At 43.4% G+C, this 27,794-nt stretch overlaps 1 protein-coding gene across 2 annotated transcripts in view; it reads right to left on the bottom strand.

Moving 5' to 3' along the window:
- Positions 1-27,794, bottom strand: part of nbeal1 (neurobeachin-like 1) — a 61,663-nt gene that overhangs the window by 16,864 nt on the left and 17,005 nt on the right. The window contains exons 3-30 of one of the 2 annotated variants that reach the window (XM_053498220.1): positions 25,172-25,333; positions 23,222-23,303; positions 23,008-23,135; positions 20,635-20,717; positions 18,838-18,923; positions 18,250-18,580; positions 18,044-18,150; positions 16,700-16,783; positions 13,824-13,907; positions 13,642-13,740; positions 12,401-12,972; positions 12,164-12,296; positions 10,542-10,661; positions 8,349-8,595; positions 7,354-7,439; positions 7,012-7,101; positions 6,726-6,897; positions 6,466-6,599; positions 6,128-6,287; positions 5,927-6,029; positions 5,641-5,794; positions 4,693-4,851; positions 3,780-3,939; positions 3,534-3,622; positions 2,973-3,419; positions 1,288-1,463; positions 901-1,189; positions 460-816 (exon numbers count right to left, since the gene is read on the bottom strand). In XM_053498220.1, coding sequence (XP_053354195.1) covers positions 460-816; positions 901-1,189; positions 1,288-1,463; positions 2,973-3,419; positions 3,534-3,622; positions 3,780-3,939; positions 4,693-4,851; positions 5,641-5,794; positions 5,927-6,029; positions 6,128-6,287; positions 6,466-6,599; positions 6,726-6,897; positions 7,012-7,101; positions 7,354-7,439; positions 8,349-8,595; positions 10,542-10,661; positions 12,164-12,296; positions 12,401-12,972; positions 13,642-13,740; positions 13,824-13,907; positions 16,700-16,783; positions 18,044-18,150; positions 18,250-18,580; positions 18,838-18,923; positions 20,635-20,717; positions 23,008-23,135; positions 23,222-23,303; positions 25,172-25,333 — 4,894 coding nt within the window. The remainder of the gene's footprint in view (positions 1-459; positions 817-900; positions 1,190-1,287; positions 1,464-2,972; positions 3,420-3,533; positions 3,623-3,779; positions 3,940-4,692; positions 4,852-5,640; positions 5,795-5,926; positions 6,030-6,127; positions 6,288-6,465; positions 6,600-6,725; positions 6,898-7,011; positions 7,102-7,353; positions 7,440-8,348; positions 8,596-10,541; positions 10,662-12,163; positions 12,297-12,400; positions 12,973-13,641; positions 13,741-13,823; positions 13,908-16,699; positions 16,784-18,043; positions 18,151-18,249; positions 18,581-18,837; positions 18,924-20,634; positions 20,718-23,007; positions 23,136-23,221; positions 23,304-25,171; positions 25,334-27,794) is intronic. The other variant, XM_053498221.1, reaches the window with a different exon arrangement.

Raw genomic sequence — 27,794 nt, 5'->3', positions numbered from 1 at the left:
TCATGTGGATCGAAGGAAATGTGATAATCTTCGACCCTCCTGACTGAGTGGTAGTAGTAACCTTAATGTGGAGCGCCCCCTAGTGACGGGGAGGAACTGAATACGACTAAACTAAGGAGAAAATATGGGTAAATCAAAAATAATAATAAAAATACTGCACAATCATGATTTTCTCTCTCTCTTAAAACTTTGTTAGACAACAAATGGCTAAAAACTTGTTTTTAAGAGCTACATGCTATGATAAACAGTGCCATGTTTGTACACTAAAGAGTGTTGAGTTTTTAGTAGTGCTGTCAATCAATTAAACATTAACATTTAGTTCATCACAGTCATAACCTCAATCATAATTAACCACAATATTAAAATACTCAGATTTACTTGTATTATAAACTTGTAATGCTGGAATAAAGAAATGCATAAAAATTTCTAGATGAAACGTTAATATGTCATTAAACTCACATATTTATCGAGGTACACCCTCCACTCGGGTGAGCTGCAGTACAGTTGGAAGTCCTCAAAAAAGGAGGGGCTGCCATTGCAGTTGGGGAGCGAGGGAAGGTGCAGTTCCATATACAGCAGCTTGTGCACTTTCGAGAGGAGCGTTCGGAGCAGAGGGACCAGGAATGCATACGTCTCCTCTTCCCTTCTCTTCCTTTCCGCCTCGTCCCTCTGACTCCCGTCCATCTCCTTCTGCTCGCAGAGTGAGCGCTGAAGGATGCACTCAACCCGGCCGAGCAGGAAGCACGCCTCGTCCTGGGACTCGACCGTCTTCATCTGTAGGATCCCGTTCAGCTTCGCAGTCGCCATGGCGCACACCTAACACACAGGTTATCAGGTTAGTTTCTCACCATCACTAAGCCTCATGATATCAGTTTACGGTTGAGATTTTAGGGTACTGACCTGAGGGTCGGGCTGGGCCATGAACCCGAGTAAGAGCCTGAGGCCGAGCTGTGAGAGCTGGAGCCACTGTGTCCCGGCGGTGTACCACACCATGAGGCTGTCCATTAGCGTGACCGTGTCCTCCAGCAGCCGCTCGCTCCACAGCGCCGGGTTGACCAGACCCTCGGCCTGCAGGAAGTCCTGCACCAGATGCAGCAGGCGCACCGCGTTTTCCGTGTGCTCCGGCAACATGGCTGCCGTGCTCTCCCGGTTATCGCTCACAGTGTACTCCAGCATCCGCTCCAACAGACTGCACACAGAGCAGTGATCATTATGACGGGTTAAAAAAAAAAAAAGAAAAAAAAAGGAGGCAACCAGTCGCTAAACATAGCGGTGTGAGCACGATACCCAAGTTTGACGTGATCAACAGGAAGCAGGAGCTCGTTAGCGGTGGCCAGTTTGGTGAGAGCGGAGAACACCTGCCCCCTCTCCAGCCACGCGGCGTCGTCTGAGCCGGACACGCCCTTCCACATGATGCACAGCACTATCTCTACAATCATCCGCGCCAACTCCTCCTCTGTGCGCTACACACACACACACACACACACACACACACACACAAGAAAATAACTTAATGCTTAACTTAACTTAACAGGTGGAGGAATGGAGTAAATGAAAAGACAGATGGATTGTACAGGTGAATGGAATATACAAGTGGGTGGTCAGGAGATTTTTCTCTGCCGTTTTCACGTTTAGAAAATCCACACGCAAAGTTTTGGTCGTTGAAAACTGAGCTTTTGGAAAACTGAGGATTTTCCAAAACTCTGAGCATTTACAGTGGTGATGATAAAAGTTGCCGTGGTAATAAAACTGGTGCAAGATTTGGGTGTCAATACAGGTAGTCCCCGACTTATAAACGGGTTCCGCTCCAGGATCACATTCGTAAGTCGGATTTGTTCTCAAGTCTGACAAAGTGAGTCTTATATAACTTTTTCCCCCCTGATTTTCTCCCTAATTTAGTTGTGTTCAATTCCCCCCCGTCACTAGGGGGCTCCCAAAGGCTACTACTAACACTCAGTCGGGAGGGCTGAAGACGGTCACGTGTTTCCTCCGAACGGGTGAACAGGTAAATGGAATATATAACAAGTGGATGGCCATGAGATTTTTCTCTGCAGTTTTCTCCCTTCGTCCAAACGCAAACGTAGTTTTGGTCGTTAAAAACGGAGCTTTTGGAAATCTCCGTCCAAAGTGAAGATTTTCCAAAACGTTTTCAGTGGTGTTGTGTGGACAGAGGAAACTAAGCTTTTGGCTTGTTGTAACGTCACCTTGTGCACCGATGATGTCATTCTCTGTGCGCTCAGAATTGGACAGAATTATTAAAAAAACCCTGAAGTCTCAGTTTTTTAAAATACCTGGCTCCATGTGGACATGGCCTTAATTGCACAGTCATACGCGCATTTTTAAAAAACAGTCCCAAGCCATGTGTTGAATTTTTTAATGAACTCAGATTTTTTACGTGTTACCGTAAAGTGCACGGAATTAAAATGTGAAATTGCGTTTATTAGGTAGATTTTTTTTTTTTATGATCTAAGGGCGTTTTTCCTTTTAAATTTCAAATTAGCATATATTTTATACTAAATCTTAATTAAGGATCACTTGCAAATTTCTTTGTTTTTGTTTAGTGATTTATTTTCTACATCCTACGAAAATACTAGATTTCAAAACTATAAAATAACACATAATAGGTAATTACAGACGTAGCAGACACATCTCAATATCAACTATTCAAAGGAGATTATTGTGTATTTTGTATAAACGCCTTCAGCATTGTTTTAAAATGTAGAAATAAATAAAAATCAGGAACGACCATGGAGTTAGAAACTGATCCCAGACTTTCGAGCGGTCGTGTGTGTGTTACCTCAAGCTCGGCCACCTGTGAAAACCTCTTTAAAATTATTTACTCATCCTACGTCCCCCAAATAATTTTCACACAAATATATTTAATGTACAGACTTTACAGTTTTATTATACAGTATGTATAGAACAGAGATGTAGATAATCCCCGTTCCCTCACACACACTCAATCATTTTACCTCGTTGCTGTGAAAAGACTCTCCCAGTGAGACGTTATCGCTGAACAGGAAGCTGTCATCTCCCATAGAGGAAGCGGCATCTCGTTCAGGGAAGGGTTTGGCGCTGTCCAGTGGTGAGGGAGTCTGACTGCCGCCGTCACCCTGCTCGAGCGCATGGACCTGGTTTAGGTCCAGACTCAGCCCCCTGCCCTGTGAGCTCTCGCTGGGTGTTTCAGACAGAGACAACACCTCTCCGTTCTCCTCCAGACTCTCTATGGAGACGGGAGGCTCAGCCCGGTTCGAGCCGATGCTCCCCAGGCTGGCCGAGTCGCCTCGTCCCGATCCGGACCCGGACCCAGAGTCACCGCTGCAACTCCGCACCAACGCACGGATTAGCGTGTCCTGCCAACATGGCTGACGGGATATCTGAAGTGCTGCGTCTGACTGAGACTGCACCAGGGAGTATAACTAAACACACAAACAGACAAGTATAGGTAAGTACACACACTTTACTTGAACAGAATGTCAAACATTTAATTCGTAGTTTAACGTATAGAGTAATAAACCCTTCACCACTCTTACCCTCTTGCAGACGAGCATGCGCACGCTCAGATCAGCCCGATGCGTCAGCTGCACGAGAGCCATCAGATCCTTATAGTTCACCAGAGAATCTATAAATCAGACGTCAAGAGGTCAGAGCCACTCAATCGATGTCATTTTGCTAATTTTTATTGTTATTTTCACTTCCTAACATCAGAGATCAGAAGAACATCGAGGACAAAATCTATTAGAGATCTGACACACGGAGGCGTGTTACGCCTCACAGACCTGTGTGGAGGATCTGATTGAGGAGGCACTTGACGAGGGTGGGGGTGATGTGAAGGTCAGGAAAGAGCAGGGTAAGGCCGGAGTAGCCCACTTCTCGCAGTCTTAGCCGCTGCTTACTCTTCTCGTACACACGGTCACACCACAGCATGCGCTCGAACAGCTGCACACACACACACACACACACACAGAAGTAACATTTAATGTTAAGATAATAAAAGTTGGCGTGGTGATAAAACTGGTGTAAGATTTGACTGTCAATACATGTAATCCCCGACTTATGAACAGGTTTCGCTACAGGATCACGTTCGTAAGTCGGATTTGTTCTTAAGTCTGACAAAGTGAGTCTTGTACAACTTTGACACACAAATATACAATGTAAAGCATACCAATCCACTTGACTTAATCTGTCCACTTTCCCAACACTGCCACCATGTGGCCAAAGAAAACGTAATTGCTCCTAAATTAATCTCACAGTGAAATGTGAAATGTAAGTGTTGTCTCTGCGCCTTTAAATCGAGAGGGGAATCCTGGACGATATTTTGTCTCAGAGCTTCTGTTTTTCCACTGTATTGAACTTTGTTTTGTTGAGGATTTTCCGAAATAAGGATTATTCTCTATCAGGACAGCTTTACAGGACAGACATTTTCTATCATCGTGCTCCAGGAGTGATTCATTGAAACCCGTAAGTATATTCTTAACTCAAATGTTCGTAAGTCAGGTACTACCTGTATAAGATGAGTGTGTTGTGCAAATTGCTAATTATTAAAGATTTGTTTGTATGATGGTAAACATTGGTGTAAGACGGCAAACTTTTTACCATAACACCGTAAACAGTGTAAAATGTTGAGCATGTTGTTGGTTTAACATGATACATTTTTTTTTGGTTTTAAGATGGTGACTATTAGCTTGTGACCTTAAAAATGAGCTCTCGGAGGCGATCAGAGTGTTTATGGTTGAGCAGCAGGGCGTAGCAGGAATCGGCCGCTCCAGGCTCGAACAACAGCAGGAAGAGCTGATCACGTGACGCACTCGACTGGAGAAGATTCAGCAGCAGCTCTAAAATACTACATAACTAGAAAAAAAAAAAACACAGTCAGTAACAACTTCCACAGTATTAGAAGACAAACACTTCAGTAAAAAGAAAATATATTCTATATCAGTTAAAAGGTTTAAAAAAAAGTCAGTTTGCCAAAGAACATAAAGATTGGAGTGTGGAGCGATGGAAAAAGGTCATGTGATAATAGATGATGATAAGTGATGGCCACCGAAGTCCAGCACTCAGGACTCAGTGAAAGACTGGTTCTAAAGGATGTTTTGGGCTAGGATGTTTGGGATAGGTTTCGTTTTCTTTTTTTTTTTTATTATTTTTGGGATTTTTTCCCGATTTTCTCCCTAATTTGGTCATGGCCAATTCCGCCCCGTCACTAGGGGGCTCCCACATTAAGGCTACTACTACCATTCAGCCGGGAGGGCCAAAGACTATCACGTGTTTCCTCCTAACCGCGTGACGCGTGTTTGCAGAGAGGGGCTCCTTACTTTAGATTCACACACAGACACACTTTCGATTTGGTTTACGAGTGTTTTGAAATACGAGCCCACATCTGGACTGGAATATGCTTGTAATCCAAGGTTCCACTGTACTTATAATACCGCGATACAAACCGAACCTGCACATAGCTATCATTATAACATCGTATCGGTTCATCCCTGGTGATTCCCATCCCTGATTATGTGTATTTGTATTGTGTATTTTCCTGTTCTTAAATAAATGTGTCTAATGTGTGTGTATACGAGATATTCATCAAGAACAAGTAGAAAAGCATGAAGCAAACTAACGCAGATCTCGAGTTCAATCCCTCACCTGCTCTTCATCCCCGATAGCAGCAATGTATCCCAGAATGCTCTGGATCTCGTCCTGACTGGCACCTTTGCTGATGTAATACTTGAGCAGGCCACATAGGGACGCTCTGATGGTCCGGACATCGTCCTCGCTCATGTCGCTCTCGCGATTCCCGCTGAAGATCCAGGATTTAAGAGGATAAGAGAAAAAAGACATTCAGTATATTTGCTAACGAAGACAAGGGTGAATTTAAATCGGTATCAAAACACAAGCACGGAGTGAAGCATCATGGGAAATCGATTCTCACCTGTAGTAAAGGCGGATGGCGTCGAGCAGGAACTGCACTCCATATTTCTTCCTGAACTGCTTCCTGCTGTCTTTGACGATGGTGGACATGTACTGGATGTGACCTTCAGCACAACAAACAAACATGGGTAATACAGAAAAAAAAAAAACACCAACAGCACACACACACAATCAAAAACACACACAACACAAAGAGACTGACCAATGCGCAGGGAGAAGTCCCCTTGGTTCCAGATGTTGAAGTTGAACAGGAGGTGTGTGTGCAGCTGTTGCAGAAGGTGGGGATTCTTCTCCTGTGTCACCTGCTCGATCAGCAGCTGAACGGCGACCAAAAGGCTCACGTCGACCAGAAAAGCAGGCAGCTACACACACACACACACACAAAATGTTATATACTACAAGTGTATTAAATGATCTAAACTGTGATACAATCTTACTTGAATATTGGAAATGAAACCAGACATTGTTAACAATAGAGACAGGAGGACAGGCAGAGTCTGCTGTGTGTGTGTGTGTGTGTGTGTGTGTGTGTGTGTGTACCTTCTGCAGCAGGGCAGCGAGGGTGGCCACGCTGTGTGTGTGTAGCAGCGTCTCCTGGTTTATCGTGTGTCTGTGCAGAAAGTGCTTTAACACCAACAGAAAGGTGGCAGCAAGATTCTTCTCCAAACGCGCCTCTAAAACACACACACACGCAAAATGATTGACAGCACCAAAGTGCATTAATGACATGAGATCCAAACCAGAACTCTGTCTCTCTTTCACACAGAAAGACACAGACAGACAGACAGACAGACAGACACCTGAGGCTCTGTTGGAAGGCAGTATGACCCAGTCTCCATCAGGGGGCGTGGCAGACTCAGGAGTCACGCCCTCTGACCCTGAAAACCCGTTGTGCTGTTCAGGGGTCAACAGGGTCAACTGCTCCAAAATGGGGAACAGCACAGGAAGTCCTCCGATACAGTTAATGATGTCCTATAGAGACACATACACATAGACACAATTGAGTGTGTAATCAAGTAAAAAACCATGTATGAAGAGGTGTGTGTGTGTGTGTGTGTATGTGTATGTGTGTGTTGTCTCTTCCACCTTGACGTCCCAGTTGACCACTTTATTCCCAGTCAGGCGTCCGTGCAGTAGATTAGGGGACAGGTCCACACAGATGGGGTTCCTACACGCCTAAAAGGATCCGGAAACACACACTTCAGTACCGCACGTCCCAAAACACACGTCACACATTCCAAACACAAGCTCACGGCCTAGTGCACTAGATCACACACTCAAACTCTTAATCTATGCTGCAATTATTTTATGCAAAATCACACTCCAGAAAAGTGAGGTCACTGGTTTGGGACACGTCCAAAAGGAGCCGATCACTCGTCCACAGTGAATGGTGTGTCCATACACAGTTAGTGTGCTACGTTCACTCACCTTCGGTGAATAGTGAAGGAGAAGTTTGGCGCTGAGGTCACTGAGCTCCGCCTCCTGACTTTTAAAGGGAGAAATGCAGTTTGGCCCTGAAACGAGAAACCCTGGGGTTTACACTCGGACAGTAACTGTGGACATGAAGTCTCAGAGACAGGAAGACACTTACAGAAAGACTGAATCAGCTGTGCAAGCCACAGGGCTAAACATTACATCTATCCCTCTGTACATAGCTACCTGTCTAGACGTCTATTCATCAGTTTCTTAGAGATTGTTACTTACATTTTTCTTTTTTATCTGTTAGTGTCTGTCTCTACACCTGTCTGCCTCTACACTTGATCCCCTGTCTGCCTCTACCCCTGTCTGCCTCTAGACTTTCTGCCTCTAGACTTGATCCCCTGTCTGCCTCTACACCGGATCCCCTGTCTGCCTCTACACCAGATCCCCTGTCTGCCTCTACACCGGATCCCCTGTCTGCCTCTACACCGGATCCCCTGTCTGCCTCTACACCGGATCCCCTGTCTGCCTCTACACCGGATCCCCTGTCTGCCTCTACACCGGATCCCCTGTCTGCCTCTACACCGGATCCCCTGTCTGCCTCTACACCGGATCCCCTGTCTGCCTCTACACCGGATCCCCTGTCTGTCTCTACACCGGATCCCCTGTCTGCCTCTACACCGGATCCCCTGTCTGCCTCTACACCGGATCCCCTGTCTGCCTCTACACATGATCCCCTGTCTGCCTCTACACATGATCCCCTGTCTGCCTCTACACATGATCCCCTGTCTGCCTCTACACATGTACGTGTGCACCTGTCTGCCTGTCCACATGTCTGTATACCTGTATGTCTGCTTGTACACCTGTCTGTTTACCTGTCTGTCTGCCTGAATGTCTATCTGCCTTGTCTGTATACATCTATTTGTCTGGATCTGTCTATTTATTTGTCCGTCCATCTGTTTTTTTTACACACATTTCTATCTCTCTACTTGTCTGTCTCTCACCTGTGTTGTACAGAGCTCTGATAGCGTTGGTGCTCAGAGCATCACTAAACACCATCACAGTGCTCAGGTGCCCCTGAAGTGATGTGGGTCGTCCCCACTCGCTGTCCTGTGTCCCCGGAGAGATCAGTGCCAGCCTGGACAGGCCCCCCCATACGGACGTGCGGGACGAAGGGGGGTCGGCGATCTGAGACGGGGGAGGGGTGGTGGTGCGCTGACCTGCCGAGCCGATGCAGCATGACGTGAACACCTGGGAAGAGACCAGACATTTAGTGTGTAACCATCAGTTCATCTGTAAGTCAGTCTCCCTGTCCAACTGCCCACCTGCCTTTGTAGCTTTGTACCCGTTCATCTACGTATCCATCCACCTACTCGTCCGAACACCTGCTGTCAGGACACCTGTCCATCATCCATCTGTCTGTCTATTTATCTACACGACTATAAATTTACCTTCAAACCTACCCGTCTATAAAACTGTCTATTTGTCTGTACGTCTGGACATCTATCTACTAATCTACTGATATGATCTCTCTGTCTGGACAACCGTCTGTCTATACAACTTTCTGTCTGCCTGGAAACCTGTCTATTGATCTGTTTATTTATCTCTCTAGACATCAGTCTATTACTGTCTATCTCCCTGTATGTAAACCTTTATTAGACTGGGCACTTATCTGTCTGTGTTTATAGTGCGGACAGCGGTCTATTATCTTTTCAAATTTCTGTCTGTCTGCCATTCTGGACACCAATAAGTCTGTCCGTATGGACACCAGGCAGTCTGTCTCTCTGTCCGTATGGACACCAGGCAGTCTGTCTCTCTGTCCGTATGGACACCAGGCAGTCTGTCTCTCTGTCCGTATGGACACCAGGCAGTCTGTCTCTCTGTCCGTATGGACACCAGGCAGTCTGTCTCTCTGTCCGTATGGACACCAGGCAGTCTGTCTCTCTGTCCGTATGGACACCAGGCAGTCTGTCTCTCTGTCCGTATGGACACCAGGCAGTCTGTCTCTCTGTCCGTATGGACACCAGGCAGTCTGTCTCTCTGTCCGTATGGACACCAGGCAGTCTGTCTCTCTGTCCGTATGGACACCAGGCAGTCTGTCTCTCTGTCCGTATGGACACCAGGCAGTCTGTCTCTCTGTCCGTATGGACACCAGGCAGTCTGTCTCTCTGTCCGTATGGACACCAGGCAGTCTGTCTCTCTGTCCGTATGGACACCAGGCAGTCTGTCTCTCTGTCCGTATGGACACCAGGCAGTCTGTCTCTCTGTCCGTATGGACACCAGGCAGTCTGTCTCTCTGTCCGTATGGACACCAGGCAGTCTGTCTCTCTGTCCGTATGGACACCAGGCAGTCTGTCTCTCTGTCCGTATGGACACCAGGCAGTCTGTCTCTCTGTCCGTATGGACACCAGGCAGTCTGTCTCTCTGTCAGTCTGGACACCAGTCAGTCTGTCTCTCTGTCCGTATCGACACCAGTCAGTCTGTCTCTCTGTCCGTATCGACACCAGTCAGTCTGTCTCTCTGTCCGTATGGACACCAGTCAGTCTGTCTCTCTGTCCGTATGGACACCAGTCAGTCTGTCTCTCTGTCCGTATGGACATCAGTCAGTCTGGACATCAGTCAGTCTGGACATCAGTCGTCTGGACATCAGTCAGTTTGTCAGTCATGGACACCCGTCTGTTTATATGTTTTAGCAAATGTCTATTCTGTGTTATTTATTCTATGTCGTCTTCTCTGTACGACTGTCACTTAGCCACGACAGCTCTACCTTATTTGCATGTCTCTCAGTCTACATACATGTTTTTTTACATGTCAGGACAAGTGAGTCAGAGAGTCTATCTGTGTGCCCGTCTAGACATCTGTCCTTTAGTCATGCGTTTACATCACTTCAGGTTAAATAAATGTGTTCTTAAAAAATGCAATAAGACAGCATTAACTGCTCCAACACGTCAGTTTTGGGTCTAAATTTCTTCTATATGAAAAAAGTAATGGCACTTAATGAATTATTTATTTTCAAAAAAGAACGTGTTCTTGCATTCTACATGCTTTTTTTTAAATCTATAACATTTCTACTGAGTCAGGGGAAGTACGAAGAATGGAACTATGGAGAAATCTCCACTCAGAATGGATTTGTTAATGACATTAATACTCTCTTATACTAGTGTGCGGCGAGTACGTGTGTAATACTTCATGAGTACCTCGGCCATGTTGGGGTACTTGAGTGCTGCTGACAATTTCTGCTGCCCGTCCACATAAATGGAGACGAGACTCTGTCCAAATGGTCTCTTCCCTGGAACATGAACCACGCCGATATAATGCTGAAAGACAAAAAAAAACACTTTTTTGCTTTCTAGAAGAATCCACAATCCTTTAACATATTAATACAATGTCTGGATATTTGTCCAATATTTCACATACTGTCTATTTTATCACCACATCTGTCTTTCAGTCTGTCTTGCTGTTTTTCTACCTGGCTGACTGACTAACCATGGATCTTATTATACATCAGACTTTCCATCCATCCGTCTGTCCAATTTTTTTAATTCATCGTCCATCTGTCTACATGCTTGGCTGTCTCACTTTTCACCTGACTATCCATCTGTACAGGGCTGTCAAAGAGTATTCGCTGGATTTAAAAAAAAAAAAATTGCATAATTTTAATACTACGCAAAGATAATCCAAGTAGATATAAAATGCTATAAAGTTTCTAAATGATCATTTCACTTATTTAAAAAAAAAAAGTGTCCTCACTTACATCAGTTAAGGTCAAAGTTCATAATTTAACAATAAGAAAGAGAAAACGACTTCTGACCAAAAGGAACCCAAAGACTAGTCTCACGTGCAGGGGAAAAAACAAAAACAACAAAAAAACATCTTGCCTATCCCCATGACAAATATTTTGTGGACTGATAAGACAAAAGCTTTTGAAAGATGTGCATCCTTTTACATCTGGGGTAAAACTAACACAGCATTTCTTTGTCAAAACCATGAATTCCATGGCGGAATCAGTTTGTGATTGATGTTTTGGATCATTTTTGAAACACACCAGCAAGTCCACCTCTGAACGGCTCAAAAGAAACAACTAAATTAAGGTTTTGGAGTGGTCTAGTCAAAGTCCAGACATAAATCCTGTGGCATGAACTTAAACAGGTCCAGGTTATGTAAAAAAAAAAAGAGAGAAATTTTTTTTTAAATGTGACTAAATAAAAAAAATCCTTCACAGCGATGTGAAAGTCTTAATCAAAAATGCTTGATTGCAGTTGTTGCTGCACAACCAATTACTTCTTCACATAATGTAGGGTCAGGCCGAGTTGCACACTTTTTTCCCCTCTAATAAATAAAATCATCATTTACAAGCTGCATTTTGTATTTACTCTGGTTATCTTTGTGTAATGTTAACATTTGTTTGATGATCTGAATTATTTAAGTGTGACAAATCTGAAAAAAAAAAAATCAATCAGGAAATACTTTTTCACAACAACTGTATGTTGGTGTACATATTTATCTGCGTATCCAATTATATATCTAGATGTCTAGCTACTCAGTCCTGATCTAAAAGTTCATCTGTCTATGCATTGCTTTGACATTGCATAGACAGACGACTGTATGACTGCATCTGTTTATACACCGTCCGTCTGTCTGTCTGTGTCTGTCTGTCCATTCATAGCTCAGTCTATCCATGTAGCTTTCTAACAATCTGTCCATCTACTGTACATGTCTGTTTGGTTCTCTGTCTGGCTTTACGGGCAACAAACTACATGCCCAGGTCTCTTCCAAGGAATGTTGGGATATGTTGTTGTTGTTGTGTGATGTCACTGACCCAGAGTGAGTCACAGAAGCAGTAATCAGGCAGCGTGACCGTGACGTATTCCTTTTTGCTGCACACCGCCACCACAAGAGAGCCAGATGAGCTTATGAAGGCTTCGAACCCAGTACCTCCCGGTGTGAAAAAACTACACGGAAAAAGAAAAAGAGACAAATTTAGGAAATTCCAAAATTATGATGATGCACTTTGCTGTGATTGGCCCCGCCCTTTATTCCCCAACTCCTCTCCCACCTGTATAACTGTTTCCTCTTATCCCCCTTGCCGGCTGATTCCAACTGGTCCTGATCCAGCGACAGCCAGGCCAAGAAGCTAAAGGCGGAGCCTGGCCACCTGGAAATGGTCGGCACGTCAATCCCTGCCATGGGCGGGGTCAGATCGAAGTAGTGTGTCGCGCTGTGGAGGGTGTGTTTCCGGAGCATGGCGAGCAGCGAGCGCAGCACCGGCTCGGTGTACGGTTGAGGGCGGTTCTCGGGGTTCCGCAGGAGGCTCAGAAGCCGGTGGAGCTCGGCACCGCTCAGAGACTCTGCCCCCAGAGCACCCAGAAGTGTCAGAAGGCTCTCCGCACATACCTGCGGGAGACTGGTGTCTCTCTCGAGCGTGGAGAGGACGCACTCCGACATGCGCGCGTTGACGCAGGCGGCCCGTGTGCGCCGGTTTAAGGCGCAGATCCTCCGTAGCCGATCAGCCGCGAAGATCTGGAGCTCGGTCGAGTCGAGTTCAGGTAGCCAGCGGATCAGGAGGAGGAGCGGCTCCACGTTACTGATCCCCAAAAAACCCACAGAGGAGTGATCACCCTCCACTGCCTACAGAGACATAGAGACACAAGTACACAGGTTTGAGCCTCACAGGCTGGACTGCTGCAGTAACTCAGAGTACCAGTGGTACCTTGACATACGAAGGCCCGACTCATGAATTCCCATCTTAGGGACTGAAATTTTGAAGAAAAAAAAAATTGCCTCGGCATACGAGAGAACGAAATGTATGGCAACCATTTAAAACTTGTCTGAGTTACTGGAAAGCTAGTCGAAGCAAGTTTACATACTTTTTTGTTAGTTTTTTGCATTTTGTTCACGATTTGGTTAAAAAACTTGCATCATGGGTCCCAAGAATGTTATCAAGAAGGAAAAGGAGCCAATTTTGGTATAGTTTTTTAAAGCAGCCTGAGCCAAAAGGAATCCTAAATGAAGGTTAAGTGTGGTTTAATATCTATTTATTTCACGTTTTACTTTATTTTCATGTCTTTTCTGAATGTTTCGATTGTTTTTATATGAAAAAATATGACTACATTTTTGAAAATTCTTAATATTGGTAATATTTTTGGATGCCTGGAACGGATTATCTGTAATGATATTATATTGCATTTCGCAATACGAAACTCCATCTTAAGAACAGATTAAATTTGTACGGTGCCACAGTACGTACTTGAAAAGGTGAAAAATGTAGAAAATGATAATGATGTTGGCGGGTCTCACCATGTTCATGAGCTCCTTCAGCAGGTTCCTGGACGGCTGCCCCAGAGAGACGAGCACCTCATACAGGTGGGTGTATCCGATCCGCTCCTTAAACACTTCCTGGATGGGCGGAGCTTATGAGTTAATAGGTGCTACTACACAACTTTCCTACATAACTTAAGCGTTGTGTCTGTGAGACTGACCTTCGCGGCTGGTGATTTGTGCATCACGGTGGTGAGGGTTTTGATCGTTGCCACGGCGAGAGAGTCCAGCCTGCCTTCTAAGACCTGCGAGGTGGAGAAACTCCTCAATCGACTCGTATAATAGACGACGTTCCAGCACTTTCTACTACTGCCTTCGCTCACGCGATGTTATAACTGATCATTAACAAATGAAGTATTATTTAGCTACATGGCAGCGGCAGCAGTAGAAAGTGTGTGCTTCATATTAGAACAACAATCCCACTTATACGTCCTTAATTATTTAAGGGTTTAGTACAATATTCTTAAACACGTCAGGTCTGCATGATTAATAAACAAGTTGGATAATCGCAAAAACAACTAAATACATTTAGCTTAACCTGTAAAATAAATAACATCACTGTACTAAACCCTTAGATAATTTATTAAGGTATATAAGCTGATCATATTTAGTGTTTTTGGGAGAATTTTAAGAGCATCAGTGACTGATTATGACTTGTGATTTTAGTTTGTTCCCCCGACCATGAAGTCCCGACTCCCTGCTCTGACACCGAGCTGCTCAATAAATACAGGTGTGTTTCCATCCACTCGTTTATTAAATATAAAACCATCACATCTTGTGCTTCAACTTCAGCAGGGTTCTCAATCCCATGAAACAACTTAAGGTTATTATTATTATTATTTTTTTAGCTATTTAACGGTTTTAACCATAAAAGAAAAATATCAAAATGACTACTGCAGGAGCCACTAGTTGTGTTTACATGGACACTAATATTTCACTCGGCCAAAAACACAGCATTGGTGCTGATTTAATATATATCATTTATGTTATACATATAATATATTTCTTATCAGGCTTATCTAACATGGAAGTGATGAATCTTGCTTACCTAAAAATTTTAAGTTGCTAACTTCAGCCTTTTTGGAGAGATCATTTTACATGTGCCCCAAAAATGACCATTTTTCAGCGTCATACTGTCTCGCTTCAAACTATAACCATTTAAAATGCAAATTCTATATATTTTTTAAAGTATTGCTATCAAAATTGGTGTAAATTACTAGAAGTATATGAACTGTACAAATTTGTTTTCTAAAATTAAAGCATTCCAAACAAAATTAAGGATTTTCTTCGGAAAAAAAAACCTGTAGTGTCCGTAACCATGTCAAATTTATATTGCAAAATCTGATACAATGTTGCATTTTAGAATAATACACTTTTTCTGGCTTTTATGTCTTTCATGTGAAACGTAAATGTAAATTGGCCAAGTCTCATCTGAATGACAGTTAAGATCGTTGAAAGTTTTTAATTTAAAAAAATGTTACGGACACTACACCTAGGTGAAACAGCCGACATGTCTTGTGTGACTACTAATCGGAAAGAAATTATCCATGTAAACTCATCAGAATAAATTCTTAGTTGGATTAAGATGGAGCAGTGGTGGATCAAAAAAAATATACTGTTTTTTTGCTTCTGCGCATTGCTCACGTAGGGTTAACAACTCCCTCTCCCATCAGTCTTTACATCGGACTTTCATTCACGGAGTCTCTGGCAGACGAAGGAGCACTGATCGGCTCGCTGTATTAAAGCATCTAACCAATCACAGATGAGACTGAATTCCTGTAACTAATCATAACACAGAAGGCGGTATTCATCAGGGAAAAAAAAGGGACGTCCCACCTAACCTCAAAGTTAGGGAAAAACTTTTCTTCTTTGTTTTTTTCTGCATAATAAAAACTTAGCTAAGGGCAGAACAAAAAAGTAATACTCCGATTAAACGCTTTGTGCTTGTAAATTATTATCAGGTCAGCATCTGAAGGTCAAAGGTTAAGTTGCAATCGCCAATCAAAACTTAATTTGAAGAAATATTGTCCATGTAAACGTCTTTCAGGCGTGTGAAAGAAGCACTGGATCGGCTGAGCCGCATCACTGGATGTGCCGGCACAGATATCCATTAGGAGGCGCTCTTGCACCCTTCAGTCTCTGTAAGCTTTGCCTTTTTTTTAGGAAGTTGAACGGTTGTCACTAGACGTTTGATGAACCAGCTGTAAATTACCAAGGAATTTCTGAACGTCTGAATATTATTAGCGTTCCTGAAAGTATATAAAGAAAAACTTTTCAGTGAAAAACCAACAAGATTTATAGTCTCTGTATTTTAAACGCAGTCAAACTCAGCAGCGTCACACACCTCTGCAGCAAACGAGTGGATGGAAGAGACACATCTGAGTAGGGAACAACACACACACTTACAGGTGCATTCCAGAGCAGGAAACTGGACAATGAACCTTTTTTTTTTCTATGACCATGCAGAAGGGACACACACACACACACACACCATGTTAACCCAAGCGTAGACATTCCCAACATTTATCCCTGTCCACCCGAGTGCACCGGTAACCGTTAACCCTGAGGGGTCACATGATCAGCATGTTAGAGAAAACAGGAAGTGTTTCGGTGCAGGTGGGACAGAGACAGACATACAGCATGGACCGAATGAGGTGAAGCTCCAGGTGATGCCGTGCAGTGAAAGAAAAGTCCTTCCCAATCAACAAATGAAAAGGAAATAAAAGCAGAAAAAGCAGGATGGGGTGGAACAATCACAGGCGATATGAATGACCGAGCCACTCCATTAGAGGCCACTTTAGTGCAACATCAGATGGGCGTTAAAGGGGCGGAGCTTACTTTAGTTTTGCTTTAGTGTTTTGTCAGTTTGTTTTTAAAGGCCCCATGTGATCAGGTTGAAAAATAAAAAAAGTGATTGAATGTAGATTTGAACCCTTGTATGTTTGGTTCTTTGGAATAAGGCAAGTGGGTGTGGCCTCGTCCCGGAGTGGCCCAGTGGGCGGAGCGGCAGTCGCACAAGGTGACAGGTGGGCGGTACCTGGCTTTCAATCTCTCCTGTCAGTAATCTGTTGGTTAAATCTTTCTGCTCTTTGTCTGCGGCGGCGAACCTAACGTTTACCAGCTGCAGCCCGCGCACGGTTTGGAAAGGAGGAGAAGAGACAAGTGCAAAGGGTTAAACTTTATTTTTTTTTAAAGGTAAAAAAAGGTCAAGAGGTCAGAAGTCACGGCACACTGCCTTATGCCTTAAGCATTCCGTTCCTAAGGAGGGAAAAAACGTGCACGCTGAGGAAGCAGACTACAGTTTGTAAGCGCGTGCATGAGACACAGAGAGAGAGAGACAGAGAGACAGAGAGAGACTAGAACACATACAGACTAGAACTAGAAAGACAGTTAATATAATTAATGACACTAATTAACTAATTCGTCAAACACAGGAACATACAGAATGTCGGTCAAAAGACTAAAGGTTTAAACATCACTTCAACACACACACACACACACAGCATGAACACTAGAGGAAATTGATTTGTCTCCCAGTTTTCTAAGACCTGACAGTTGTGCAGTGAGATGAAACGGTGTGACAGTCAATAGTGGCGTTTAATTCCTGATAAGGTTTAGGAGTGATGTACAGTAAACTATATTTCCAGTTCTGTGTTGTAAAAGAGCCGAGATTGTTGAGCTTTACAAGTTCTCAATTCTGAATAAAGTTTAAAATTGTGCATTGTCAGGACAAGGGACTAGAAACTAAGTCCCGCGTTGGATTCTAGAGACGGGAAGCACCGGGGATCACCCGATACGATGTTATCACGATACCCCAGTGCTGATTTAATTATGCGATTCTGTAGGTATTACAATTTTTTAAATATCCCAATTCTTTATTATATTTTTTTCCAGATTTTGTTACTACAGTTGAAGCCAGATATTTACATACACTTTATAAAAAAAATTTAAAAAAGGGGAAAAAGAGTAAAATTACATAAAATGCTCCCTCGCACGATTCTGACATTTAACAAATGCATTAAATATGTTAACAATTATTGATCTAAAACAGAAAAAGTTAACTCTAATTTAAACTTTAAGCTCCCGTATCCGAGTCGATCCGTACCCGAGTACAGAGGCACTGCGCGTGAGCCCACCTCTTCGGGCAGTTCCAGAGTCTGGAACGATTGTGTTCTCACTAACCAAAACGAACCAGACTTCGGGGTCGAGTGCACTCAGAAACGTTCCCGGGTTCCTAATGTGAAAACGCCCTTAGACCCACTGAATCTATTCTGTCTGGATTTCTCGATTTGCTGTTAATCATGTTATGTGGTGTGAGTTCTGAGTGCTAAGGTTCTCTGCGGTTCTGTGTGAGGATCGAGGGTCGGGTTCTGGATCGTACCTTGCTGTTCTGTAAGAGCCGAGTCAGGTGCTCAAAGCAGTTGCTGTTGAGGAAGATGGCCTGAAGAACGGGCCGGTCAGAACACTCAAACATGTCCTGTATCGTGTCTGATAGATCGATCACAAAGACAGAAGACATGATGAAAGGTGAGCAATAACAACCGAATGACAGCAAAGCTGCACACTTTACCTTCCTACTCCACTCACCTAGCATGTTCACCTGCAGCGCCACCAACCGGCTCTCCCAGTGGTGTGAACGAGGCTGACCCTTGACCCCAGCCGTGTTGGGGTCGTAGTTGAGCAGTTTGAAGTAGCTGTCGAGGACGGTGCTGATCTCCACCTGTCTCTGATCCGAGCTGCTGGCCAGCAGGCTGTGCACCACCTCCCTCAGACAGCACAGGGTGAGCACCGCCTTCCGGTCCGGAGCGGCTCCGTCCCAATCCTCTCCCTCATCGCCTTCCCCCGTGCACTCCCCAGCACCCAGGACACCCAACAACACCTCCATAGTGGCAGGGGAGATGGCCAGGAGAGCGTTACGCTGTGGGGGGGGGAGTGAATTAGCAGAGATCTGTTTAAATCTCTTGGTTTAAATTGAGACGAACGCTGTCTTAAATCTTTACAATTTCATTAAAGTTACATACGAGTGAGCGAATAAGCCCCGCCCACAACGGATACGTGTTAGGCATAGATCCGCTAGCTAGCCGTACGCTATCAGGGTAACCATGGCAACATCGACAAACATAAAATCCCTCATTAGCCAGTGAAACCCAAAGGGGCAAAAGTAAACATCCCCACCTGTCCACCTGCAACTATGGATCCAAACAGGTGGAGGAGACAACATTTCAGACTGTCCTTCAGATGTTCACTCTCCTGAAAACACTCTGAACACACACACACACACACACACACAAAGATAAGTTACTGGGGCATCATGTTATCTATGCAAAGAAAAAACCTGCAGATAGACGTCCCCTCTGGAGCTGCACTTGTTCACTCAATGGCCCCTCTGTGTGTCTCAGCTGATAGACAGAAGGGCAATGATTTCATACACACACACACACACACACACACACACACACACAAACACACACACACACACACACACACAGAGGCTGCTTTGTGCAGGGACTGAAATGTTATCAGCGGCACCGTGCAGCTCGCAAATAGGTACACAAAGGACAGATTCATCCAGAGAGAGAAAGAGAGCGAGAGAGAGACAGAAAGAGAGAGAGAGAGAGACAGAGAGAGAGAGAGAGAGAGAGAGAGATCAGTTATCATTTGTCTAGTACAGCGTGCTCTAATTGGCTGAGGGCAGTACGGTGTGTCTGAGGTATGATGGTGTGTTTAAGTGGTTTGTGTTTCCGGCTCCGTGCCCGGGGTGTGATGGTGTCTAGTGGTGTTTGATGGCATTTGATGTTGTGAAGTGGCATATAAAGGTGTTTAATGGCGTGATTGCGTATAGTAGAGTTTGATGGTGTGTGATGGTGTTGGCGGTTTTTAATGGCCTGTGGTTGTGTTTGTTGGTGTTTAATGGTGTTTCAGTGTTTAAGGTGTCATATGATGTTTGGTGCGGTGGTGGCGTGTGATGGTGGCTGATGGTGTGTAACAGCGTGAGGCGGCATTTGATGGCTTGCAGTGGTGTTTGATGGTGTCTAGTGATGCTTGATGCCTTGTAGTGGTGTTTGATGGTGTGTGATGGCTTGTAGAGGTATTTGATGGTGTGATGGTATCTAGCAATGTTTGATGGTGTGTGATGGCCTGTAGTAGTGTTTGATGGTGTGCAATGGTATCTAGTGATATTTGGTGGTTTTTGATAGCTTGTAGTGGTGTTTGATGGTGTCTAGCCATGTTTGATGGTTTTTATTGGTGTTTAATGGTGTGTCATGGTGTCTAGCAATGTTTGATGGTGTGTGATGATATTTATTGGTGTTTGATGGTGTGTCATGGTGTCTAGTAATGTTTAATGGCATTTAGTGGCTTGTAGTGGTGTTTGATGGTGTCTAGTGATGTTTGATGGTGTTTGACGGTTTGTAGTGATGTTTGATGGTTTTTATTGGTGTTTGACGATGTGTCATGGTGTCTAGCCATGTTTAATGGTGTGTAATGATTTTTATTGGTGTGTGATGGTGTCTAGTAATGTTTAATGGTGTGTGATGATATTTATTGGTGTTTAATGGTGTGTCATGGTGTCTAGTAATGTTTAATGGCATTTAGTGGCTTGTAGTGGTGTTTGATGGTGTCTAGTGATGTTTGATGGTGTTTGATGGTTTGTAGTGATGTTTGATGGTGTGTGATGGTTTTTATTGGTGTGTAATGGTGTGTGATGGTGTCTATCCATGTTTGATGGTGTTTGATGGTTTTTATTGGTGTGTGATGGTGTCTAGTAATGTTTGATGGTGTTTGATGGTTTGTAGTGATGTTTGATGGTCTGTGATGGTTTTTATTGGTGTGTAACGGTGTGTGATGGTGTCTAGCCATGTTTGATGGTGTTTGATGGTTTTTATTGGTGTGTGATGGTGTCTAGTAATGTTTAATGGCATTTGATGGCTTTTGGTGGTTTTTGATGAAGAGCGTTGAAATGTTGTTACTCACGGTAGAAAAAAGGAACAAACTCTACGGTTAGAGGAGCCGCTTTAAACTTCTGTCGGCTCTTCTCCACTGTACTGATCTGCTGCCTGCACACAGAAACACACACGCACACACACACACACACACGCAGTCTTATATTAAAAAAAATAATAGTAAATTTTACTGTTCCATTATTACCATTCAAAAAAAAAAATTTAATGGGTCAGTTTGATGACAACACTGTGACACTCCTGATCATGTAGATCAGGCGAGACTAGCAGGACGGCCAGGCAGACATCAGAGACGCGAGACAACACAGGAAAAAACTAAACAAAAAAAAGAAAGCATTGTTTGTTTTGGCCCCAAACATGTCTGATGTGGTTAATCAGCTTAATTTCAGTGTGTGTGTGTGTGTGTGTGTGTGTGTGTCTCGGATTTCAACACTGTTGGGAATGATTAGCGGGATAACAAAACACAGGTGTGCAGGATTAGCGTGAAACACTATAGCGTACACTGTAGTAGAGAGAACACCTGTAGTTCAGGACACTCTGTAAACATGTGGGTTTCTGTGTTTGTGGAAAAACAAACACTCGCACTAACTGTTATAACAGAGCGGAGCGGCAAGGGATCACGACACAGAGCGGCGAGACATCACGACCCAAAACAGAGAGGGATGGCGAGTCTGGAGCAACGAGGGATCATGGGATACGTGAGGCCATATTCTAGGCCTTCTGACATGCAGTGAGCTCATACTGGATATGAGAAATGCACCTTAAAATAAAGCTTTTACTTATTATACTGTAGTCCAGCTAGACACAAACTATAAACATGACAGTACAGTATGACATCACTAACCAAAACATGACTGATCAAACAGTTTTTCTATAGTTTGACTTTCCACTCTAAATGTAATTTAAAATGTTATGTAGCCTGTGATGGAGAACGCTGGTGTGTGATGGCGGTTAACAGAGAACTTTGGTATTTGATGGAAGTTATTTGAGAATTTGATGGAGACTGATGAAGGTTAACTAGAAACACTGGTGTGAGATGGAGATTAAAAGATAACGCTGGTGTCTGAAGGAGGTTAACGGGGAACGCTGGTGTCTGAAGGAGGTTAACGGAGAACGCTGGTGTCTGAAGGAGGTTAACGGAGAACGCTGGTGTCTGATGGAGGTTAACGGAGAACGCTGGTGTCTGAAGGAGGTTAACGGAGAACGCTGGTGTCTGAAGGAGGTTAACGGGGAACGCTGGTGTCTGAAGGAGGTTAACGGGGAACGCTGGTGTCTGAAGGAGGTTAACGGGGAACGCTGGTGTCTGAAGGAGGTTAACGGGGAACGCTGGTGTCTGAAGGAGGTTAACGGGGAACGCTGGTGTCTGAAGGAGGTTAACGGGGAACGCTGGTGTCTGAAGGAGGTTAACGGGGAACGCTGGTGTCTGAAGGAGGTTAACGGGGAACGCTGGTGTCTGAAGGAGGTTAACGGGGAACGCTGGTGTCTGAAGGAGGTTAACGGGGAACGCTGGTGTCTGAAGGAGGTTAACGGGGAACGCTGGTGTCTGAAGGAGGTTAACGGGGAACGCTGGTGTCTGAAGGAGGTTAACGGGGAACGCTGGTGTCTGAAGGAGGTTAACGGGGAACGCTGGTGTCTGAAGGAGGTTAACGGGGAACGCTGGTGTCTGAAGGAGGTTAACGGGGAACGCTGGTGTCTGAAGGAGGTTAACGGGGAACGCTGGTGTCTGAAGGAGGTTAACGGAGAACGCTGGTGTCTGAAGGAGGTTAACGGAGAATGCTGGTCTGTTATGGAGTTTAATGAAGAACACTGGTGTGTGACGGAGGTTAATAGAGAATTTTGGTGTTTGATGGAAGTTTATTGAGAATTTGATGGAGTCTGATGGAGGTTAGTTGAGAAAAGTGGTGTGAGATGGAGATTAAAAGATAACGCTGGTGCGTGATGGAGGTTAATGGAGAATTTGATGTGTGATGGAGGTTAACAGAGAATACTGGAGACTGATGAAGGTTAACTGTGAACACTGGTGTAAGATGGAGGTTAACGGAGAACGGTGGTGTGTGATGGAGGTTAACGGAGAACGGTGGTGTGTGATGGAGGTTAACGGAGAACGCTGGTGTCTGATGGAGGTTAACGGGGAACGCTGGTATCTGATGGAGGTTAATGGAGAATTTTGGTGTTTGATGGAGGTTAATGGAGAATGCTGGTGTCTGATGGAGGTTAACGGGGAACGCTGGTATCTGATGGAGGTTAATGGAGAATTTTGGTGTTTGATGGAGGTTAATTGAGATTAATGGAGAATTTTGGTGTTTGATGGAAGTTAATTGAGATTAATGGAGAACGCTGGTGTCTGATGGAGGTTAATGGTGTCTGATGAAGAATGCGTGTGTACCCATGGATGCGGTGTCTCCAGTTGTTGTACGGATCGTACAGACTCTCGCAGAAGGCCAGCGCATGTCGCACAAACTCCTCAGCCTGCGTCTGATCCACCAGCTCCTTCTCTTTGGTTTTACTCTTCAGCTACAGACAGAGAGACGGATTCATACAGTCACATAAATATACCTTCAATTAAAGAGACAGACAGACAAAGAGAGAGAGAAAGAAACCTGCTGGATGTAGAGCGTCGTCATGGTGATAATTTGATTGATGTAGGAGCAGGTGCCGATTTCTTCCACATTAGACAGATTCCTGTCAGAGACGTCAGACACACACACACACGGAGAGATTTGTGTCATGCTTTAAAGCATTGTGTCAGGTTGTGTGTGTGTGTGTGTGTGTGTGTGTGTGTGTGTGCGTCTGTCATGCAGACTGCTGCAAGATGTCGGGCCATTAGTTCCAGCAGACAGATTCATCTTTGCACCACAATCATAATCCACACACAGATGCAGCTGGAGTGGTGTGTGTGTGTGTGTGTGTGTGTGTGTGTGTGTGTGTGTGTGTGTGTGTGTGTGTGTGTGTGTTGTGGTGAGGTAATGGAACATTTCTGGCCTTTTAAACATTCAAGAAGAAATAGACAATTTCTCAGACACAGAAATGGCCTGGTTGATGTTGGTCACATGATCATGCAGCTTCAGTTATACACTGTAAACTGCCTAAGGTGTGTGTGTGTGTGTGTGTGTGTGTGTGTGTGTGTGTGTTAAAAAGGTTGTAACATGCTCATTGCAGGTGTACCAAAGGTGGAAAGTACCTGCGACTTTAAGAGCGTTAATTATTAATACAGAACAATAGTAGTACTCTCTACTTTAGATCTTTAGATCACATTCACTTGGCACAGAGGCATGCTGGGTAATCGTCCACCACCCACAATACAATGCACCAAACAAAGCAAAAGGGTTTATTATTAGTAGTATAATGATATTGCATCATGTCTTTATCACATCTCACCGTTTTAAAATCTACGTCGGTGAGTCAAAATCATCTGCCCTCTGGCTGTAGAATTTATTTTAATTGACTTGTATAAAAGACAAACATAAGATTTTTCGACATAATCTTCTTGCCATTCACACACTTTGTTGATCTGTCGACAAGCTTCTGTATTCCCTCATTAAAGCTGTGTTAGGCTGAGCTGCGAGCCAAGAGGCAAATGCTTCTATTTACGCTCTTCCTTGAGTTGGACCACAAAAATAAAATAAAAAATAAAAAAATCTCTTCTTTTGTGCAAATCACAAGTGGGACATTTATTTTTTGCTGCTGATATTTTTTGACTCGGCTTCATACAAGATGCCTGTGCAAATTCCGACCAATCAGAATCGAGCGTTAATTCCCCTGTGATCACAGTATTATACTATATAATAGAGCAGCCCAGACATTCAGCTTGACCTTTGGAGCTCGCGACCTTCTAGTGTGCTACTTTATCATCTATAGTTATAATATTAATCATCATTATTATAATCTAAATGTAAGAAGTGGAAATGTCACAGTCCTTAAGATGACCTTTGCAGTGAAGCTCAGAGTGTTTTTGTGTTACTTTAGTGCGAAACTTCATCCGCCTACAGCGCGAGCCGCAGAGACGTCATTACAGACAGACGAAATAATAAAGTACAGGAAGAAATAAACACCCAATTCAGATTAGACTGGATTGGATTTCAGTAAAATTATATTAACCTGGATTTCATCAGATTATTTTTAATTAGATTATGTTTCATTAGATTATTTTTAATTAGATTTTATAAAAGTATAGTAAATTCTATTGGATTAGATTTCATTAGAATATATTCAATGAGATTGGATAAAGATTAGATTTCATACAATTATATTGCATTGAGATTGGATTGGATTTCATCATACATCTTGTGAAAACAACCAGACACAAGGTGAAGTAAATGTCTGGTGCTTTGCTGCAAACGTCCTCACAAACATGTAGGACACAAATGGTCTTATTCATGCAACTTAGACTGGGACATAAATGTAAGATTTATATTTGTACTTGTAATTTATCTTTATCTTAATTTATGTTTATTTATTTGTAATGCATCACTTTTATCAATTTCTGGAACGTGCATAATTGAAGTTAATGCGTGTGTGTGTGTGTGTGTGTGTGTGTGTGTGTGTGAGACCTGCAGATGATGATGAGGAACTTGAGCAGCAGTAGAGCGAGGTGTTGTTGTTCCTGCTCGAGTCCGACTGAAGCTTTCTGAACGCACTGCATCAGCTGAACACGTAACACCTGCAGGATGTTATCAGGGAGGAGAGACAGGACCGGGGGCACCTCGTCCACCCTACAAACACACACACACACACACACACACACACACTTAAATGTGTTATCATATAGAGACGGGAATCCCGAGGGATGGATCATCCAAGACGATATTATCACGAAACCTCAGTGCCGGTTCGATCTGTATTGCGATTCTGTTAGTATCTCGTATCGATTTCATAAATTTCCTGATTCTATATTTTATTCGAATTTTAAACACACAGGATGTTGGCCCGTCTGTCAATGAGTGAACAGTTTAGAGAGCACTACCTTTAGGATTATAGAGGAACTGCAACATATTACCACTTCAAATGCAAAGACTATATAAGTGTTTTTTTATAAATGTAGTAAAACGGATTAAATTTGTCTGCTGAAGTACCGCTGTATAGGGATTTAACAACAAGGGGTGGGCGAATACTTATGCACTCTTAACTTTAAAATATTTCAGAGCAGCTATTAGACTAATCTCAGCCTTCCCGTCAGTTCGAACCAACCCGTCTGTCCATTCTCGTATGACCTCCCTCTTCACCAAGCCGCTTCAACCAGAAGAACTGGATTTTTGTTTGTTTATAGACGAAGAGGGGGTGGAGAGACGGATTGATTCAATTAGGCATCGTGATTCTTCTGTGTGGTGACTCATGTGTCATGTGTAATGAGGGTTCTATTCCCCTCTTAGGCTCAGACTAGGATAACTGCCATTCCCAGAACTGCCTGTAGTGTTTAAATGAGTGTGTGTCCGTGTGTTTGAGCTCTGCGATGTCTTCTGGGAAAGACACCAGACTTCCCATGAGCCTGTACAGGATAAGCGGTATAGACAATGAATTAATGCAGTTGATGTGGTACAATGTCGCCCTTCCTCTATAATCCTGCAGAGGGTGTGTGCCAAACCGTTCACACACTGGCAGACGGCACAGCAGGGTGGGAGCAAAGTATTTGCTAAGTTTGTTTAGAATTGTAACAAAAAAAAAATCAAATCAAGACATTTAGAAAAATCATGAAACTCACAAACTCGAAATAAAAAATGAAATCGACAGCCAGGTATTGTGATATAATCGTATCGTGCGCTACGTGTTTGCGCCCTGTTTGTGTGTACGAGTCCCAGGAGCTCAGCACTTCCTGCAATACCCTCGATGCACTCCGCAGTGAATCCTGCCTCCGAGCTCACCGCTGCTCTTTGTTCCTGCTCTAATGTTTGATGTAAACACTAACTTGCTCCTGAATGACCTGAACGGTTTGGTGTGTCAGGCTGCAGCCGTGTGATTTATTCATCGCATAAATGAATGAATGAGCGAGCAGGTGAACAGGTGTTCCTATTAAAGTGCACAGTATAATAATACTGACTCCAAAATTTCAGTTCGAGGCTGATTATACAGTATGGAAAATAGATGCAAATATGATCTTAACACACACACACACACACACACAGACAGGAAGAACTTTGGACAAGTTTATAGTCTACAGCCAGTCTATAGTTCCCAGCCAGAACGAACACCAGCTGTATCTTTATGTTTAGAAATGATACAAATGTCCGAGTTGTGATATCACACACCACGCGGTACAGGTTCGGGTTTATTACCTCCTGTGAAAGGAAACTTCTTTCTAGAAAACTGCGCGCTTTAAGTTCGGGAGGATGTGGGTGTAATGGTCAGGGTGCACATACTTTTGGCCACATAGGATAGTTTAGGGCGGTATATTGATTTTTTTTTAAAGTATATCAATATATTTTGAAATAAAACATGAAATAAGCTGGATATAGTATGGTTACTATGATGTGATATTACATGGAGTGTGTGTGTGTGTGTGTGTGTGTGTGTGTGTGTGTGTGTGTGTGTCTCCGGATATAGTTTTTGGTCCGTCGCTCACCCCTATTGAAAGGATTTAATAAAGCCGATGACCGGGCGTGGGAAAGCTATGCGCTGAAACTAACAGGCACCCCCCGCCTCTCTTTCTCTCACACACACACACACACACACACACACACACACACACACACACACACACACACACACAGTAGTTCAAAGTTCAAAGTGTGCACTACTGCTATGACTGCGTTAACACCGTCGTTAAAGCAAATTAAAGTGACATGTATTATACACAGACTTTATAGACAATGTTAGAAAATTACAATAAATAAAAATAAAATTTGTATTACAATAATTTTTAATAACTCTTAATTAAGAGGTGTACCATAGAGAGATACGGTATTGATTAATTTTAGATATAGATATAGATTTTATAAGATTCTATTGGGTTTTATCAGATTATATTAAATGAGATTAGATCGGATTAGATTTCATTAGATTATATTAGTATATATTTTGTTAGATTATAATAAATTAGACTTATTTAGATTTCATTAGATTATATAAGGTTAGACTGTATAAGAATTCATTATCTTAAATTAGACCAGATTTCATTAGATTAGATTATAATATGTTTCATTAGATTAGATTTAATTAGACTGGATTAGATTTCATTAT

Source organism: Clarias gariepinus, chromosome 6 (assembly GCF_024256425.1).
Source record: "Clarias gariepinus isolate MV-2021 ecotype Netherlands chromosome 6, CGAR_prim_01v2, whole genome shotgun sequence".
Classification (NCBI taxonomy): domain Eukaryota; kingdom Metazoa; phylum Chordata; class Actinopteri; order Siluriformes; family Clariidae; genus Clarias; species Clarias gariepinus.
Note: the sequence above shows the minus strand (reverse complement) of the source record. Positions and strands in the feature narration are given on the sequence as shown.